This window comes from Geotrypetes seraphini, chromosome 5 (genome assembly GCF_902459505.1).
Source record: "Geotrypetes seraphini chromosome 5, aGeoSer1.1, whole genome shotgun sequence".
Classification (NCBI taxonomy): Eukaryota; Metazoa; Chordata; class Amphibia; order Gymnophiona; family Dermophiidae; genus Geotrypetes; species Geotrypetes seraphini.
This window is the reverse complement of record NC_047088.1, coordinates 108,522,381-108,541,147: the sequence shown is the minus strand read 5'-3', so window position 1 is coordinate 108,541,147 and position 18,767 is coordinate 108,522,381. Positions and strand designations below refer to the sequence as shown.

Here is an 18,767-nt window from a genome sequence, read left to right as displayed (position 1 = left end):
AGTAGGAAACAGTGGATGTTACGGATGGGCAGACTGGATGGGCCATTTGGCCTTTATCTGCCATCATGTTTCTATGTTTCTTCCAGAATTGCATATATAAAATTCCCCCTCCATCTCCCAACCGCTCACTTTCCTCCACTCCTTTCTTAAACTTGAGAATTATTTAACAAGGCAGTGCAAACTCTCATAGCCAACATGGTTAAAAAGGTTGCCCAACTTTTAAGAAAACTCGTTTTAATGAATTAACCTTTGCTTTGCATTTCATTTACCCGTAAATGACCTGTTTGATAATTATTTACCCTTCCTTTTGGTAAAAGTATAGGCTTCGAGTTTGTACAGCTGCAAAGCCCATGGTTCATCGAGTTTGTGCAGTTGCAAGATCTATTAATTCACTTTGACTGCAGCTGCCAACTCCAAAAGCTGCTGCCCTAGGAAGCTGCCTAGTCTGTCTCATGGTTAAGCCAGCCCTGCTGGCTAATATTTGATCTAGTGCAGTGTATCGCAAATTGTGTGCCATGGCACACCAGTGTGCCTCCTGAGATTTCAAGTATGCCGTGGTACACTGGGGAAGAGGAGAGGTGCTGGCACCGGATGACTGTCTATAGGACGTGCCTCTCTCGAAGCAATCCTCCGACGCTGGCACCTCTTCTATCTACCAGTCCTTCTTTCCAACACAGGCCCTTCTCTCGGCTCAAGGGCCATTTGAAGGGCCTTTGCGCATGCGCTGACATCATCACTCCAACGCCAGTGCGCTTATGGGTATCTCGACACTAGATTAAGTGTGCCCTAGCTCGAAAAAGTTTGCAAGACACTGATCTAGTGTTACTTCTTATAACCCAGATAGCATACATACATCTGACTCAACAATCTCTAATCTCCTTCTTCAAAACTTTCACATTAGCCAACTCTTCTATGCAGACATCTCTAACTCTACGTCTGATCTTTGAAGCTCTTAATAGAAGCAGAACAGGGTACCTGAAGAACAGAATCTCCCTCTACTCACCTCCAAGATCACTAAGGTCCTCCCAAGGAGAATCACTATAACATCCTCTCCATAGAACATCATTCTGTATGATGTGACTCCTACCAGCACTGGCCCCCCCATAGTCTAGAACAGTGGTTCCCAACCCTGTCCTGGAGGACCACAAGGCCAGTTGGGTTTTGGGGATAGCCCTAATGAATATGCATGAGAGAGATTTGCATATAATGGAGGTGACAGGCATGTAAATCTACTCCACGCATATTCATTAGGGCTATCCCCAAAACCCAACTGGCCTGGTGGTCCTTCAGGACAGGGTTGGAAACCACTGGTCTAGAATGCACTCCCTGAAAGGCTTCATTCAATGCAAGATTATCTCTGTTTCAGAAAACATGTGAAAGCTTGCCTCTTTTCCCAAGCCTTTAATGGAAGACGCAACTAACTTTCTAATCACCCACACATGTTCTAACACAGATTGCACATACTGTAGCAAGACTTGCTTATCCACTCCTACCCAAGTTGACACTGTATTCATATTCCTGACACTACATTCAACTTTCTTTAAAATTTGACCCCTTATTTTCTAACTCCTTTTGTTCCTGTTTCCCAGCACTGCTTGTTTGTTCCATCTTTGCTTACATGCTTTGCTATTAAAATGTTTTATTACCGGTATGTATTGTGTTGACATTGTAAGCATAGTGCTGGTATCTTATGCTGTACTATCCTGTTTGAATATTTTTACTGCTGAAATTGTCTATTCCCTATGTCCAGGTTATTGCTTTTATGAATTTCTTCAGAAAGGTGGTAAATAAATCCAAATAAATGAATAATAAATAACTTTTTTTCCTCCTAGTGCCACCTTTGTAGAACTGTCATTTTTTTTATAAGGCAGACATACTTACCCGTTTCCTCAGCACAAAAAGTGACAAATCATTTCCACATTGAGCAACAGTCATTTCCCCCCCTTTGAATCTCTTGCTACTTCAGTCACCCAAAGACCTAGACAGGAAGAACTGGCAGGACTCCCAGGAGAAAGAAACTTTGACAAATTTTAACTCGCATTGCCTCCTTCATTGCAGAAGATATTGTTTTTTAAGCCCAAGGTAACAAGTAAATCGCTGGCTAGACCTCGTCTTCTCTGAGAGATGGTGAAAGAGTGGCATCTCCTAATTGGTGGGAACTTGTAAAACTTCTCTTCAGGAAGGCATAACCTGGTGGCATAAAACATGAGGACTCGTGTACCTTGGTCTCTTACCTTTCTCTCTCTTCTGCAAGGTAAGGTCTCCTTACTCTTCATTTACATTCAACACACTAACACACTTCCACTTCACCCACGTTCTCAGCATTTCAGTTGTGCATTCTGAAAGTTTCTGCAATCTGCACGGTCCCTTCTCTTATTTGATCTCTCTACTCACAGTCCCTCTCATACCAGATTAACACAGCTATGGCACACTTTTTCTGATCTTGGTGCTTTCTAAGTAGTCTTGTTTGTTGATTTTATGAGAATGTGATATGCTCTATATATATCTAAAAGAAAAAAAAATTACCACCATGGGAAAAGGAAAATGTACAGAGAGTGATATATCCCCAAAAGACATAAACATCAGTTGGGTCACATAAATTGAAAAATTCTCAAAGGACTATTAGACCTTAGAGCTAAATCACAGCAATTGAATCACTGCCCTATATTATGTTACGAGTTACAATAATATATATATATATATATATATATATTCTTTTTTTATTTTTTTTTTTTAATTGGTCTTATAGCAAGATGTGGTCTGAAATATGATTATTTTGGGTTTAGTTTGGAACGTGGGGATGCTGGGTGGAGTGTATGTGCTGAGTGATGTTTATTGGAAGTATTTTATGGAGATTTTATTATATTTGTTTTTCGTTGTTTTTTGTGATATCAATTGCTGATTATCCCCCCTCTTTTACAAAACCGCAAAAGCGTTTTTTAGTGCAGGCCAGCGTGCTGAATGCTCTGTGCTGCTCACAACTCTCTTAGAGATCCTATGAGCATCGGGAGCAACGCAGAACCTTCAGTGAGCTAAAAAATGCTTTTGCGGTTTTGTAAAAGGTGGGGTATGTCATATATTGGTTGTTACTCTGCCAAGAATTGTAGATGGGCAGGTTAAAACTTAAATAGATCGATAATTATTTATCATGAATAAAGCATTTTATAGGATTTTTTCAAGGAAATTTCCATACATAAAGCAGGTTTTTATGTGCAGATATGTCCAATATGGATGTGTGAATGTGTACATATTGGGGAGACATTCCTAAGGGCAATATTGAACAAATGTTCTTACTTTTGTTTCCAAAAATATGTGCCCGAGTTTTCACAGAAAACTATTTGCACAAATAGCAGCTGAAAATCTGTTCATGTACTTTCCCTGTTGCAATTTTCAAAGGGAAAATTATCCCTTGGAAAATTGATGTAAAGGTGCCCATAAAGGAGGCAGTTCTATAACTGGACACTACAAGTTAGGCAATTGGGGGCACTGGTGGGTTATTCTACTAAGGTATCCCCTCTGCTTCCTCTGTGTGGTAATAAAGATTTCTGCCCGGGCTTTGGTATTCCATCGTTGGGCGCAGAAGGGGATTCATTACTTATCTCGGGTGCTTACTGCACAGGGGAACTTGAAAGCTTTTCCTATCCTGTGCCAAAAATGTGATATTCCAGAGCGGGATATCTTTAGCTATTTGCAACTCCAACATAATGTCGCATCCTTGCCCTCATAATTCCTGACATCAGAAGTACAGGAGCTGTTAACTAAGACTTACTGGTTAGATGCCCAGTTGCTGGTTCCTTTGAAATGTTACCATAAATTTTTTTTGGATATGATTCCAGACCTGAATTGTGAAGGGTATGTTACAAAACGGAATGATGATGCCATGCCTACCCTCACTTGTTAGCTGTTTCATCAGTGCCTTCAGACTTGGCGGACAATGTCCAAGAATGTATTACTTTGTGAGCTTCAATTTATATTTCTTCTTCTAAAAAAAGTCTCCGCAGACTCCAGCTTATCCAGAATACTGCGGCCAAGTTGATTTTTGCTAACCGCAAAACTGATCACGTCTCCCCACTACTTACCAATCTTCACTGGCTCCCAGTACTTTCCAGAATTCATTTCAAATGCTCCTGCCTGGCTTTCAAGATCATTCACGGCATCCTTCTGCCCCTAATCCCTCTATCCTTCCTCGCCCAGACGCCTGCTACCACCAGATCAGCCCACAGACATAAACTATCCTTCCCCTCTCTACACGGCATCCTCCACGCAGGTAAACTGGGAAAATCCCTCCTCTCCAAAATCACGGGCCTTTGGAACGATCTCACTGTCCCGCTGCGGAACCTGGGCTCCCTCCAACTATTCCGAAAACAACTGAAAACCTGGCTTTTCCCTAGCATATAACATCTCTCCTCCTGTCTACATCCCCTCTTTTTATATGCTTTTGTAAACCCTTCTCCCCTCTCTTATATTTTTAAGCTTTGTAAACCATGTCGAGTTCCACTTCCGTGGAGATGATGCGGTATATAAACTTAAGGCTTAATTTAGTTTAGTTTAGTTTAGAAACTATATGTATTCCCAAGAAGAGCTTTTTTAGCCAATTTGCGATCATCTGACTGCTTCCTGAAGTGTGCACAGGGTTCTGCTTCTTTTGGACATATGTTCTGATCTTGTCCAGTTATTTTGGCTTTGTGGACCAAGCTTATCACTGAGGTTGCGAAGCTTTGGAATTGCCCCTGGAGAACTGAGTCTCTGATGTTATTTGGATGGCTTCACACTGGAGCTTCTAGAGCCAAGGGGTTGCAGAGCTTTTTGCACCAAACTATTCTTCTGGGGAAGAAGTCTATTTTGCAGTGTTGGCTCTCTGCACAGGCTCCTTCTTTTGCTCAGTGGCAATCTTTGATGATACTGCAGGCCTCAATGGAATGGAGGGACATTGATGATTTGGACTCTAAAGTGGGGAAGCAATTTACCATTATTTGAGAACTTTTCTGGAATACCTTAACTCCAATGGCAAGAAGCCGTTTGTTGAATGCTTAATTGAGTATATATAGGATATATTTTGGGTTTTCATTGGCCGTCTCCACTGGGGGGAGGGAAGGGGAGAGTTTAGATTTTCATTTAATTTTTTCTACTGTTCTCAGTTTGTTCTGAATTGTGTAGGCTTTTGGAATTGATTTTCTTGATGACTGAGTACTTTCTTTGACTGTACTATTTGGTTTTTTTGTGGAACCAATAAATAAATTAAAATTTTCTTTTTAGTTAGGTTGAGTGGAAGGATGACACTAGACACCAGGGAATTTTTGTGTGGGGGGATTAGTTGGGGGTTGGAAGGGTAATGGTTGGGGGAGCACCTTAAACAATAGAAGATACATAATCAAAATGAAAATACGTCTAAAAACCTGCCTAAATCGGCACTTGGACGACCTAAAAGACAGGTCGTCCAAGTGTCGATAATCAAAACGGGTTTTAGATGCATCAAGAGGCATCTTAGGCCTCTTGACTGCCGCAGTGTGTCCAGAGCGAAAAGGGGTGTTTTTTGAGGTTAGGGCGGGAGGTGGGCCAACAAAACTTAGTCGTTCTGCAGCAATATTTGAAAGTTTGACTAGGTTGCCTGGACAGAATTTATATGTTTTGACTTAGACAAAGTCAAAGCAGGAATAAGTTCCGATCGGGTTGCCGCTGAACTAATTGCGGCTGCCATGATCATTTTAGCAGCCCAGGCAACCCGTTCCCCCCCTCCCACAAAGACTACTGGCAGGAGGGATACCCAACCCCCCACCCCAAACCTCTGAATGATTGCCAGCAGGAAAGATGCCCAATCTCTCCTGCCAGACAACCCCCTGACCCTCCGAATGATCGCCAGCAGAAGAGATGCCCAATCTCTCCTGCAGGACACCCCTCACCTCCCCCAAAAAAGTTTACCAGCAGGAGGGATGACATGTTCCTTCTGCTGGACACCCCCACCACCAAAAGTAGCCCACCCCCACTGGGGGTTTCCTTCATGCTTAAAAGATATTACTTCAAACACTATATTAAAATATTCTGATGGGCAAGCAGAGTGAAGAATGGTATATGGCACATGTTCTGTATTTCAAAAACTAGAGCTGTTAGGAGAAAACTGGTGCCATTTTTGGAATCAGCAGGTCAAATATACCCAGAAACAGGAATAACATTTGAGGCACCAAAATGAGTGTTGGCCAGTATAATGAAAGAGTGAAAGAAGTGCTCAGAACCATCTCTTACATATTGGAAGCAAGAGATAAGAGGAACCATCACCTAGAGAATGACACGGGGACAAATTCTTCCCCATCCCTGCGGGAACTCATTTTCTCATCCCATCCCCGCAAGTTCTTTTACTGTCCCTGCCCCATTCCTGCAAACTCTGTCCTCATCTGCACAAGCCTCAAACACATTAAAATCATAAGTGTCTGAGGCTTGTGCGGTTAAGGCAGAGCTTACAGAAATGGGGCAGGGACAGGGGCAGTGACAAAACTCATGGGGATGGGAAAATCGAGTTCTTGTGGGGACTGGAAAAAATTAGTCTCCTTTTCGATAAGGTTCCACATGAACGACTACTTTGGAAAATTGTGAGCCATGGAATCGAGGGTGAAATACTCACTTGGATTAAAAACTGGCTGGAGCATAGGAAACAGAGAGTGGGGGTAAATGGACTGGAAGAGCGTCATCAGTGGGGTGCTGCAGGTCTCGGTGCTTGGACCCGTGCTCTTCAACATCTTTATAAACGATCTGGACATAGGTATGACGAGCGAGGTGATTAAATTTGCAGACAATATGAAGTTATTGAAAGTAGTGAAGACGCAGGGGGAATGCAAAGATCTGCAATGTGACATAATCAGGCTCGAGGAATGGGCATCGACATGGATAAGTGTAAAGTGATGCATATCGGTAACAACAATCTCAAGCACGAATACAGGATGTCTGGGGCGGTACTTGGAGAGACCTCCCAGGAAAAGGACTTGGGAGTTCTGATCGACAAGTCGATGAAGCCGTCCGCGCAATGTGCAGTGGCGGTGAAAAGGGCGAACAGAATGCTAGGAATGATAAAGAAGGCGATCACGAACAGATTGGAGAAGGTTATCATGCTGCTGCACCAGGCCATGGTGCACCCTCACCTGGAGTACTGAGTACAGCACTGGTCGCCATACATGAAGAAGGACACGGTACTACTCGAAAGGGTCCAGAGAAGAGCGACTAAGATGGTTAAGGGTTTGGAGGAGCTGCCGTACAGCGAAAGATTAGAGAAACTGGGCCTCTTCTCCCTCGAACAGAGGAGATTGAGAGGGGACATAATCGAAACATTCAGGGTACTGTAGGGGATAGACTTAGTAGATAAGGACAGGTTGTTCACCCTCTCCAAGGTAGGTAAAATGAAAGGGCACTCTCTAAAGTTGAAAGGGGATAGATTCCGTACAAATGTAAGGAAGTTCTTCTTCACCCAGAGAGTGGCAGAAAACTAGAACACTCTTCTGGAGTCTGTCATAGGGGAAAACACCCTCCAGGGATTCAAGATAAAGTTAGACAAGTTCCTGCTGAACAAGAACGTGCGCTGGTAGGGCTAGTTTCAATTAGGGCGCTGGTCTTTGACCAGAGGGCCGCCGCGTGAGCGGACTGCTGGGCATGATGGACCATTGGTTTGACCCAGCAGTGGCAATTCTTATGTTCTTTATGTTCATTCTCTATCATCACTGCAATTTTCTATTGCTCCAAATCACCACTCAACAACCAACACCACTGTGAAAACTAATTCACTTATCTTATGGCTGGTGGGTACAATGATCAGTCCTTGTATGACAAAAGCATTTGCTCTCCCAATAGTAAACTTATCAGTTCATCCTTTCTTTCTATGTCTCCATCAGGCCACTTTGGGAGCGAGGAGGGGCGGTGAATGGTGCCTTCTTTACTGCCTTGCAAGTTTCTTAGCAAAGCCAATCAGTTTTGACTTACAAAGCATCTCTATTATTTAAACTCAATTTTCCTATTGATTTGATGTGGTGAATTAGAACACAGTGCATGTCTATTTCAGAAACCAAATTTGATGTTCCTGAGTGATTTTAATGCTCACTCAGACAAACATAGGGCCTTGTCCTTCCTGGCCTTAAGTGGATGGCTTAGGTTTCACATAGTTTATCTTCTTTCTCACACATACACACTGCTGATCATAGCCTTGTTATGGTCTTCTCTTCTAAATTTTCCTAGTACAGTATAAGCCTACAACATTTGATTCTTTCTTACTCTCTTGGACAGGTATCCCCCACCTGTTCAGATCTTAAGTTTTAGTAAAAGGCCCATTTGTTCCCATTTTAAAAAAAATGTGATTGATTTATTTGTATTTCTTTTTTCATTATAAAAATTGAAAATGTGGTTAAAAAAAAAAATAGTAAAGGAAAGTTTAATTATACAATAAAAACATATAACAGTAGACTGATTCTTAGTAGCACATAAACCAACTCACAGGAGGAGAGTGGTCAAGATCTAATGAATAATGCAAATAAAACAAAATAAAAGCAGTGAGCAGCAATCTGGAAATACTCAAACTGTACCCAATAGATAAAGAAAATTATAACTTATAAAAATTACTAACAATGAACTCACTAATGGCCTCTTTTACAAAGCTGTGCTAGCGGCTTCCGCTCGGCAACAGCCCTGAAGCCCTTTAAATCTCTATGGGCTTCGGGGGCGTTAGCGCGGCTTTGTAAAAGAGGCCGTAAGAGCTGCGGCATTAACACATTATTTTACTGAGGGTCCTATTTTATGCAATGAAATCTAGTTACTAATCACATATTAACCATATTAACAGTGTTAACAATCAATAACATGACAGCACACTTTAAGCACCTCTAGCTGTAAGTTCATAACATTCAGTTAGTAGAAAGAATTGCCAAAGTATCATATGAACATCTATAGTATTCTTCCCAAACTGGAAGTACTAAGATATGCAAGGTTCATTATATAAGCAAATCATTACCCGAGGGCATTCTGTGAATGTGAAGATTCTGACCCAAGATAACTCTCATTTGAACAGGATATAGAACTGCTACATCAGCTTTTAAAAAATGCCTGTAATGAATCTAATTTCCTGTGGCTATTTTCTTTATGGCTAATTGCATAACAAATCAGGTGCCCTCTTAAAAAATCGTATGCGTATCCAACTCTGAGTTTTATGTTGGGAGTTACCACTCAAGAAAGGATCTTGGAATCAATAAGGGCAATTCATTAAACTCATTAGGTCACTGTGGAGCAGTGGTCAATAGAGCAAAAGATATGTTAGTAATTATTTGAAAAGGAATGGAGAATATTATAATGCCTTTGTATCAAATCTATGGTGTGACTACACCTTGAGTACTGTGTTCAGTTCTGTTCACTCCAACTCAAAGAAGATGCAGAGTGACATTTTAGAAAGGATGGCCAAGTCAGACTATCCCATGTGAGATGCAGTAGTGTAGCGAGGGTAGGAGGAGCCTGGGGCAGTAGCACTTCCCCACACCCTCATCTCCACCTCCTTCCCTGCCCCACACCACAATAAGCTGACACCCTCCCTTCCCCCCTTACCTCTTTAAGTTTCAAGTTTATTATGGTTTGATATATCGCTTTAATACCAACACATTTCCAACACATGGACCAGTGGCGTGGTAAGGGGGGTAGGGGGCAGACTGCCCTGGGCAGCTTCTCCCTCCCATGTCACACGTGCCCTCCCTCCCTCCCTCCATCCCAACCTCTTTATATCTTTGCCACCGCAAGCAGCTTGTCTGCTTGCTGCTCGCGCCAGCATTAGCTTTCCCTCTGTCACTTCCTGGTCCTGCAACCCGGAAGTGATTCCAGAGGGAAGTCAGGCTGGCACAAGCAGCAGGCTGGAAAAGTTGTTCATGCTGGTAAAGATTTAAAGAGGTTGGGATGGAGGTGGGGAGGGAGGGCAAGTGTCACATGGGGGAAGAGATACTGGCGCCCCCACTAAGATGGTGCCCATAGCAGTCGCCCCTCTCTCCCTTACTACGCCACTGGTGAGATGATATCCATGTGTTGGAAATGTCCAGTACAAACATCCATTTTACAAACTGAAACATCCAAATTATGAATGGGGGAGGACACAAAGGACAAGGACATCTGTGTGGCAGCAAAGGAACATTCAATATATAAAATGGCTGCACAGTAGTCCATGCAGAGCAGAAGGATAGCCTAATGGGTAGTACAGTGGCCTGAGTCCCAAATGACCCAAATTCAAATCCCAGTTCAACTTTTTATATTTTTTTTTAATTGTGGGCCCTCCAGGAACAGAAGAACGCCTGCTATATCACTTTCAATAATCTTCAAGATTACAGGTGAATCTGTTCATAAAGATGGGTAATTAATCCAAATAAATAATTTCAGGTACAGTAGGTATTCTTCTTTTCCCAGAGGCTCAAAATTTAAAAGGGGAAAAAAAAGCTGAAGTGAGATTCGAACTTGGGTTAATTGGTTCTCACTCCCCTGCACTAATCACCTCACGCTTAAACTACTGCAACTCACTACTCTCAGGCCTTCCACTTAGCCATCTTACTCCCCTCCAATCTGTCCAGAATTTGGTTGCACTACTCATATTCCAGGAGAGCTGCTATACTCACCTTACCCCTCTCCTAAAGTCACTTCATTGGCTTCCTATCTGTTTCTGAATACAATTCAAATTACCATATTTTCACATAGATAACGTGCACCTGTGTAAAACGCGCACACGGGTATAGCACACGAAAAACACAAATTTATGTACAGAAATTTTTATATACCACGCACACCCGTATACCGCGCATGCTGCCCGACTCTCCCGTCGCCGCCCGACTCTCCTTTCGCCCGCCCCAACTCTCCTCTGGCCACCCCGACTCTCCTTTCGCCCGCCCCGACTCTCCTCTCCCCCTTGAAGTCCTGTCCCCACCCTGAAAGCCTGATGCCCCCCCGATGTCCGATTTACCCCCCCCCCGCAGGACCGCTCCAACCCCCACCCTGAAGGACCGCTCGCACGCACCCGCACCCCCACCCAGAAGGACCGCTCGCACGCACTCCCACCCGCACCCCCACCCTGAAGGACCGCTCGCACCCCCACAGCCTCCCGACCCCCCCATCATGTAGAAGCTTCTACCGGTGTCCTGCTGCTTCCTCTTGGCGGTCCCAACTCCCAGACATGATCGGGGCAAGAGGGAGCTCAAGCCCTCTTGCCCCAGCCAACCGCGGCACCCCCGACACGATCGGGGCAAGAGGGAGCTCAAGCCCTCTTGCTCCAGCCAACCGCGGCACCCCCGACACGATCGGGGCAAAAGGGAGCCCAAGCCCTCTTGCCCCGCCGACTCCCCAACTCCCCGACAATATCGGGCCAGGAGGGAGCCCAAGTCCTCCTGGCCCTGGCGACCCCCCCCCCCGCTAGTTGTTCGGGCCAGGACGGAGCCCAAGTCCTCCTGGCCCTGGCGACCCCCCCCCCCCCACTAGTTGTTCGGGGCAGGAGGGAGCCCAAACCCTCCTGGCCATGGCGACCCCCTACCCCCACCCCGCACTACATTACGGGCAGGAGGGATCCCAGGACCTCCTGCCCTCGACGCAAACCCCCCCCCAACAACCGCCCCCCCAAGAACCTCCGACCGCCCCCCAGCCGACCCGCGACCCCCCGAGCCGACACCCCACGACACCCCACCCCCCTTCCCCGTACCTTTGTGTAGTTGGCCGGACAGATGGGAGGCAAACTCGCCTGTCCGGCAGGCAGCCAACGACGGAATGAGGCCGGATTGGCCCATCCGTCCAAAAGCTCCGCCTACTGGTGTGGCCTAAGGCACCTGGGCCAATCAGAATAGGCCCGGGAGCCTTAGCTCCCTCCTGGGGGCGGGGCCTTGGGCACATGGTCGGGTTGGGCCCATGTGCCTCAGGCCCCGCCCCCAGGTGGGACCTAAGGCTCCCGGGCCTATTCTGATTGGCCCAGGTGCCTTAGGCCCCACCAGTAGGCGGAGCTTTGGGATGGATGGGCCAATCCGGCCTCATTCCGTCGTTGGCTGCCTGCCGGACAGGCGAGTTTGACTCCTGTCTGACCGGCCAACTAAACAAAGACGGGGAAGGGGGTGGGGGTGTCGTGGGGGTCGGCCAGGGAGGCCGCGGGTCGGCTGGGGGGGCAGTCGGAGGTTCTTGGGGGGGTCGTTGGGGTGAGGGTGGTTTGCGTAAAGGGCAGGAGGGCCTGGGATCCCTCCTGCCTGTAATGTAGTACGGGGTGGGGGTAGGGGGTCGCCGTGGCCAGGAGGGTTTGGGCTCCCTCCTGGCCCGAACAACTAGCGAGGGGGGGGTCGCCAGGGCCAGGAGGACTTGGGCTCCCTCCTGGCCCGATATTGTCGGGGAGTTGGGGAGTCGGCGGGGCAAGAGGGCTTGGGCTCCCTTTTGCTCCGATCATGTCGGGGGTGCCGCGGTTGGCTGGAGCAAGAGGGCTTGAGCTCCCTCTTGCCCCGATCGTGTCTGGGGTCGGGACCGCCAAGAGGAAGCAGCAGGACACCGGTAGGAGCTTTTACATGATGGGGGGGTCGGGAGGCTGTGGGGGTGCGAGCGGTCTTTCAGGGTGGGGGTGCGGATGCGGGTGGGAGTGCATGCGAGCGGTCCTTCGGGGTGGGGGTACGGGTGCGTGCGAGCGGTCCTTTGGGGTGGGGGTGCGAGCGGTCCTGCGGGGAGGGTGAATCGGACGTCGGGAGGGAACTATGTAAAAGAAATTTTGTACAACGCGCTCACACGTATAACGCGCAAGGGTATGCGCGGTATGTAAAAACCACGTATAGCGCGCGCGTTATATGCGAGAAAATACGGTACTCTTACTGACCTACAAATGCACTCACTCAGCTGCCCCTCACTATCTTTCTTCACTTATCTCCCCCTGTGTACCCCCCCTCCTCAGCTGGTAAGTCCCTCCTATCTGTGCCCTTCTCTTCAACTGCCAACTCCAGACTCCGTCCCTTCTACCTTGCTACGCCGTATGCTTGGAACAAGCTGCCGAAATCCCTAAGGCGGGCTCAGTCTCTGGCAGTGTTCAAGGCCCAGTTAAACGCTCACCTCTTCGAGAGTGCTTTTGACTCCTAACTCCTCTCTTAATCCTGTAACCAGTGATGGACACATGCAAATTTAGCGAGTCTTCGTTACTCTCCACCAACCTCATTTGCATGAGCGTTTTTCGGAGAATGACTCGCTTTTTTTACATTCGCTACTATAACAGCAGCCCATCGGTTTTTTTGAAAATCTAGCCCATAGTGCTTTATAATCCTTGGTGATTTCACATTTATAGGTGAGGGAGGAGGATAGTAACCACTGGGGGATTAAGAAGGTGTCATGTATTAATACCTCCAGTGGACAACTGCTCCATCAGAACATCTCTCTGTAGCCTGGATGTCACAAGTACCAACTCTAAATAAGAATAGCCTTACTGGATCAGAACAACAGTCCATCTAGCCCAGTATCTTGTCTTCACAGTGGCCAATTCAGGTCACAAGTACCTGGCAAAAACCCAAACAGTAGCAACATTCCATGCTACCAATCCAGGGCAAGCAGTGGTTTCCACCATATCATTGTAGTTCTATCCCTTTTTACCTCATGTATTGATTTGTCTGTAAGTCTTTTGGTCTAACCCATCATTTTCAATTTTAAATGGTATGTCTAAATATATGTTTATATTTTTTATTAATGTTATATCTTGCTTAGTAAATCTAAATAAGCGAGTCATCAAATTAAAATAAAACTTGAAACTTGTTTCAAAAGCAAACTATGGATTTTTCCTTCTCCTTCATAGACAGAGACATTTTTCCACTTCTGTGATCAGAGTTGGGCGCCATATTTTGGCTCCTCCTTAGTCCTTTCCAAAATACTCCCAGACCACGCCCCCTTGCCATAAGGATGTAATACAGTGTTAGATGTCCACATCCTGCCTTTTCAAAATTGAGATTAGGCATTTATGCAATATGGAAGACTAAATTCCATTTTTCATACAACCAAAACAATGGAACTTCTAAAATATCCATCATAGTGGAACTAGAAAAGGTACAGAGCAGGCAATGAAAATGACTAAGGTAATCATGGAACAGCTCCCTTATTAATAAAGGCTTAACAAATTAGGGTTCTTCTGCTTGGAAAAGAGATAACGGAGATATAAAATAATGAGTGGGTGGAATAAGTAACGAGTGAATGGTTATTTATTCTTTCAGATAGTAGTAACACTTGGGCATGATCTATGATACTAACAGGTAGCTGAATTAAAACAACTTGGAAAAATTATTTTTTTCATTAAACACCCAATTAACCTGGGAAATTTGTTGTTGAAATATGTGGTCATAGCATCTAGCATAGCTGGATTTAGAAGAAGTTTGAGAAAATTCTGGGAGGAAAGTCCATAATTACTCATTAGCCAGACAAACCTGTGAGAAGCTACCACTTACACTTGGGACTAAGCCAGGGGTGTCCAACCCGTGGCCTGAGGGCCGCATGCGGCCCAGCTTGAGAGCGATGCCACACCCGTGTTTACCTTCTGGCCAAAGTTTGTGCCTTCTCCCTCCCTCCCTTCAGCGGGTGTTTATCTTCTTGCCAGCTCCCTTGCTGCAGTCGTTTATCTGCTCCAAGTTTCCAAGTTTATTAAAATTTTGATAAAACGCCAATCATAAATTCTAAGCGTTGTACAATAAAATTAAATGGGGAAACAATCAACAGACTAATTAAAAACAATACAGACATAACTTACAATAAAAACAATACATACTGACATAACGTACAGTGAAAACAAGAGGAGAATAGGGAGAACTACAATATTTAAAGGAAAGTAAACATATAAGGTAAAAACGAAAGGAAGAGGGGGAGTGGACAGAAATCAGAATAGAGGAGAGTAATCAGAGGACAGGAGTAGCTTTGTAATCGGGGAGCTGAGTCAGTTTACATAGGTTGGTAGAAGATGAGTCATGCAGCAGAGTTTTGCACAGATTTTAAGGGGGAGGGTTAGTTATATTCCAAAGTTTTCTGAGATCTATACTTGTTTTCAAGATAGGAAAAGCCAGTGTAAAAATATTTGAAAAATTGACAGTGGTGAAATAGGAAACACTGTATAGCTACAAGGGACTTTGATGTGTATAATCATATTAGTCTCACCACATGACCTTGAACACCATATCCATTTTGGCCATGAGGGCCATTTAATTCATAGTACACAAAGAGGAAGCAGAACACAAAAACAGTCAATAAAAATAAGATTATAATATCAGAGGATCATGATGGTGTCGAAGATGGACATGTGTGCAGAGCTATCTCCCCAACAGGGGTTTGCCGAGAAGGTGCGGCTCTTCTTGGCGGGTTTGTATTTTTTTAGCTAAGGGGAAGCAGAAAAGGGTTGCCTGGCCTGTTATGTATGTTATATCTGTTTTTAAAGGAGGCATTACTTAAAAATAAAAAATAACATAAACAATTTTAAATGGACACTGTGGAGAGGAACCCAAATAAGCAATAATACTTACCCTGACTGAGCGATCCTCCACGTGCGCCGCTGACAGCTGCTTTAGCATCCATGCTCTGATGAGGCTTGCCTCTGAAGAGGCTCACCATAGCTATTATAGAAGTGAATGGGAGAACCAGGCTTACGCTGTCAGCGGCGCTTGTGGAGGATTGCTCAGTCAGGGTTACTGCTTTTTTGGGTTCCTCTCTATAGTGTCCCTTTAATGAAGGTTTATTATTAGATACGTACATCTTTTATATTAATGATTGCAAATTTAGGACCTGCTTGGCCTTTTTTTTTCTTATCAGCTAGCGTTAGTGTTTGTGTGGCCTCAGACAAATGTTTTTCTTTCAGTTCAGCCCAGAGAAACCAAAAGGACTAAGCAAAAGGAATTGATCTACTTTTTGGAATCTACCAGGAACATTTTGGTGACACTGATAAGAACTTAAGAATAGCCTTACTGGATCAGACCAATGGTCCTTCAAGCCCAGTAGCCCGTTCTCACGGTGGTAGTTTCTGGAGTCCACGGCAGAGACATCTACAGGGAGTCTGAATAAAGTGACTACCACAATAGCAATGCGCTCTGGAGATGATGCACATGAGCCTTCACCCATGGGACCATGTCTATCATGGCCGCCATGGAGCCTAATACTTGGAGGTAGTACCATGCATTCTTGGATGTGTCCAAATGTAGCAAGGGCATGTAAATAGTGTCCCTAAGTGGCAACCCTTTTGACCCTAGACCTGGTCAAAACCCAAGGAGTAGCAACATTCCATGCTACCGATCCAGGGCAAGCAGTGGCTTCCCCCATGTCTTTCTCAATAACAGACTATGGACTAGAAAACAGCATGTTGAGCTTGATAGACTTTTAGGTTGACTTAATATGATATGTAAAATATAATTCCCTACAATTTATTTATTTAATTATTCAATTTTTTATACTGTCCTCCCAGGGGAGCTCAGAATGGTTTACATTAATTTATTTAGGCATAATATTCACAAGAACAAGGATTTTGCTTCATTAAGCCACTCACACACTTCCCTGCAGCCTTCCTCTTACCGCCTTTATTGTCCAGTCTGCTTTCACTCCTCCCCTCTTCTCATATCTCCTTGTATTATTTTTTAATTTATGTAGTTCAGTATAGATTATGACCTGTATAGCCTAGGTCTGCTTTTGTGTGCTTCCTATTCCTTGAGTTTAATTAGCAGTATATTTAAATAATGCTGAACTATGATGTTGCCTTACAGAGGACATGACAACACTCTCATAAAATCTTTAACAGCAGAACACCATCATAAACTGTCAAGTAAAATGTTCTAATTCAGTTTATAGGTTCCATGCTGGTCCCAGCCTCTCCTAGCCTCCATAGAGGAGGATAGCACAGAAGTATGTATTGATTCATGCACCCTTCCAAAAGCCTTTACAATTCACTATAGAACTATAGAAATGCTGGTGGTGGACAGTCAAAGTGCTGCCTGCTGATTACTGAATATCAACCCCACTGTTATGTCTAGTACTCTCCCTCAATCCACCCAGTCAAAGAAATTAATCAAATTAATCTGATAAGACCTACCTCTAGAAAAACCATGCTACCTCAGGTCCTGCAATCCACTGGATTCCAGAAACTATTTTTGTTTTAGAAGCAGTTCCATTACGTAATTTGCTCACCACAGAGGTCAGACTAACCAGCCAGTAGTTCTCAACCTCTTCCTTACTTCTGCTTTTGTGGAGAGTGAACATACCCAGCCTTCTTCAGTCTTCTGAGATAATTTGAAACAGTAAAGATGCATTGAAAAGGTCATACGAGTGAGCTGACAGATCTTCCCTAAGTTTCTTCAGTATCCTCGGATATATTCTATCTGGCCCCATTGTTTTTTCTATTTTTAATTTAGTTTTCTAAATTCATCTAGATTTAATTTAATTTAGTTTTCTAAACCCTATACATAGGGATGCCATATTTGTGCCTCGCCCCTTACCCTGACTCTGACCTCGACCCTCCCCTAGACAGTTGCCAGCTGTATGCAATGAGGAGGGAGTGGGCACACTCATCTCAGGGAGTTTGTCGGGGTTAGTGTTGGAGGTGGAAATCACTGGCGGCAGGAGGGAGTGGGCATCCCTCCTGTTGGGGGTTATCGGGGTGGGAATCACCAGCCTAGTAGGGAGTGGACATCCTTCCTGCTGGGGGTGTCAAGGGGTTGGGCATCCCAGTGGTGGGATGGAGTGGGCATCCTTCCTGCCGTTCTTTAATTCAGGGGTCTTTTTTTAAATGTGCGGGTGTATTCTGCATGTGTACCGATTGCTATCACCAGGGACTCATCACATGCAAATATAGCAACCCTCCGTAAACCTCATTTGCATGCATGGGTTTTTGAGAGTGACTCTTCTTTTGCAAAATGTTATAGTTACACCTGTGACAGTGGCCTGTCAGATTTTACTACTAAGTTTTGAGAATCTTCCCATGTGGATAGTGCTGGTGAATATTTCCTCTGACCATCTCAGCACTATCCTCTCATCTCTTTCCTTCACCCCTGTCCCCCACTGCTCATCTCTCTCTCCTTCCACAACCTCTTATTCTCCAGCTTAATTCAGAAAAACCAAAATTTTTTGTAGCTTCGCCACACCCACTTGATACTAAAACATCATTGTGTATCAGTAAATTTATTTATCCAAATCAATCTATTATGAAGGTTTTAGGTGTTATACTGGACCAGGGCTTAACTATGAAGGACTAGGTGGACTCTCTGGTCAGAAAGGGTTTTTTTACTCTCTGGAAGCTTCAGTCCATTAGAGCATATTTTGATGTTTATTCATTCAGAATTTTGGTATAATCCCTTATACTAAGTCAACTTGATTACTGTAATATTGCCTATTTAGCAATTTCCCAGAAGAATATGCAGCAATTACAATTGGTGCAAAATGCTCCAGTCAGGTTAATTTTTGGGTTGAAAAAATTCAATCATGTAACACCTTCTGCACTGGTTGTTGATGGAGGCGCGGGTGAAGTTTAAGTTTAAGTTAGGTAGTTTTTGCTTTAAGGTACTATTTGGGTTAGCCCCCAAATATATAACTGACCTTTTCTCTTTTTCAACCAATAGACATAAGAGAAGCTCACACTTGAATTTTGTCTCTCCACCAGCTAGAGGATGTAAATTAAAAAAAACATCATCAACATCTTTTTTCATATCAGGCAGCATTATGGGGTAAAGATCTGGAACAATTGCTTCTGCTTACATTATTATTACACAATAATTGATCTTTAGGCTTCTCAGTTACTAGATCTTAATCTTTGTAAG

At 44.4% G+C, this 18,767-nt stretch overlaps 1 protein-coding gene across 1 annotated transcript in view; it reads left to right on the top strand.

The window, feature by feature from the left end:
- Positions 1-1,984: 1,984 nt before the first annotated feature.
- ITGAL (integrin subunit alpha L) overlaps positions 1,985-18,767 on the top strand; it is a 164,139-nt gene continuing 147,356 nt past the window's right edge. The window contains exon 1 of the mRNA XM_033946954.1: positions 1,985-2,254. Coding sequence (XP_033802845.1) covers positions 2,206-2,254 — 49 coding nt within the window. The 5' untranslated portion in view covers positions 1,985-2,205. The remainder of the gene's footprint in view (positions 2,255-18,767) is intronic.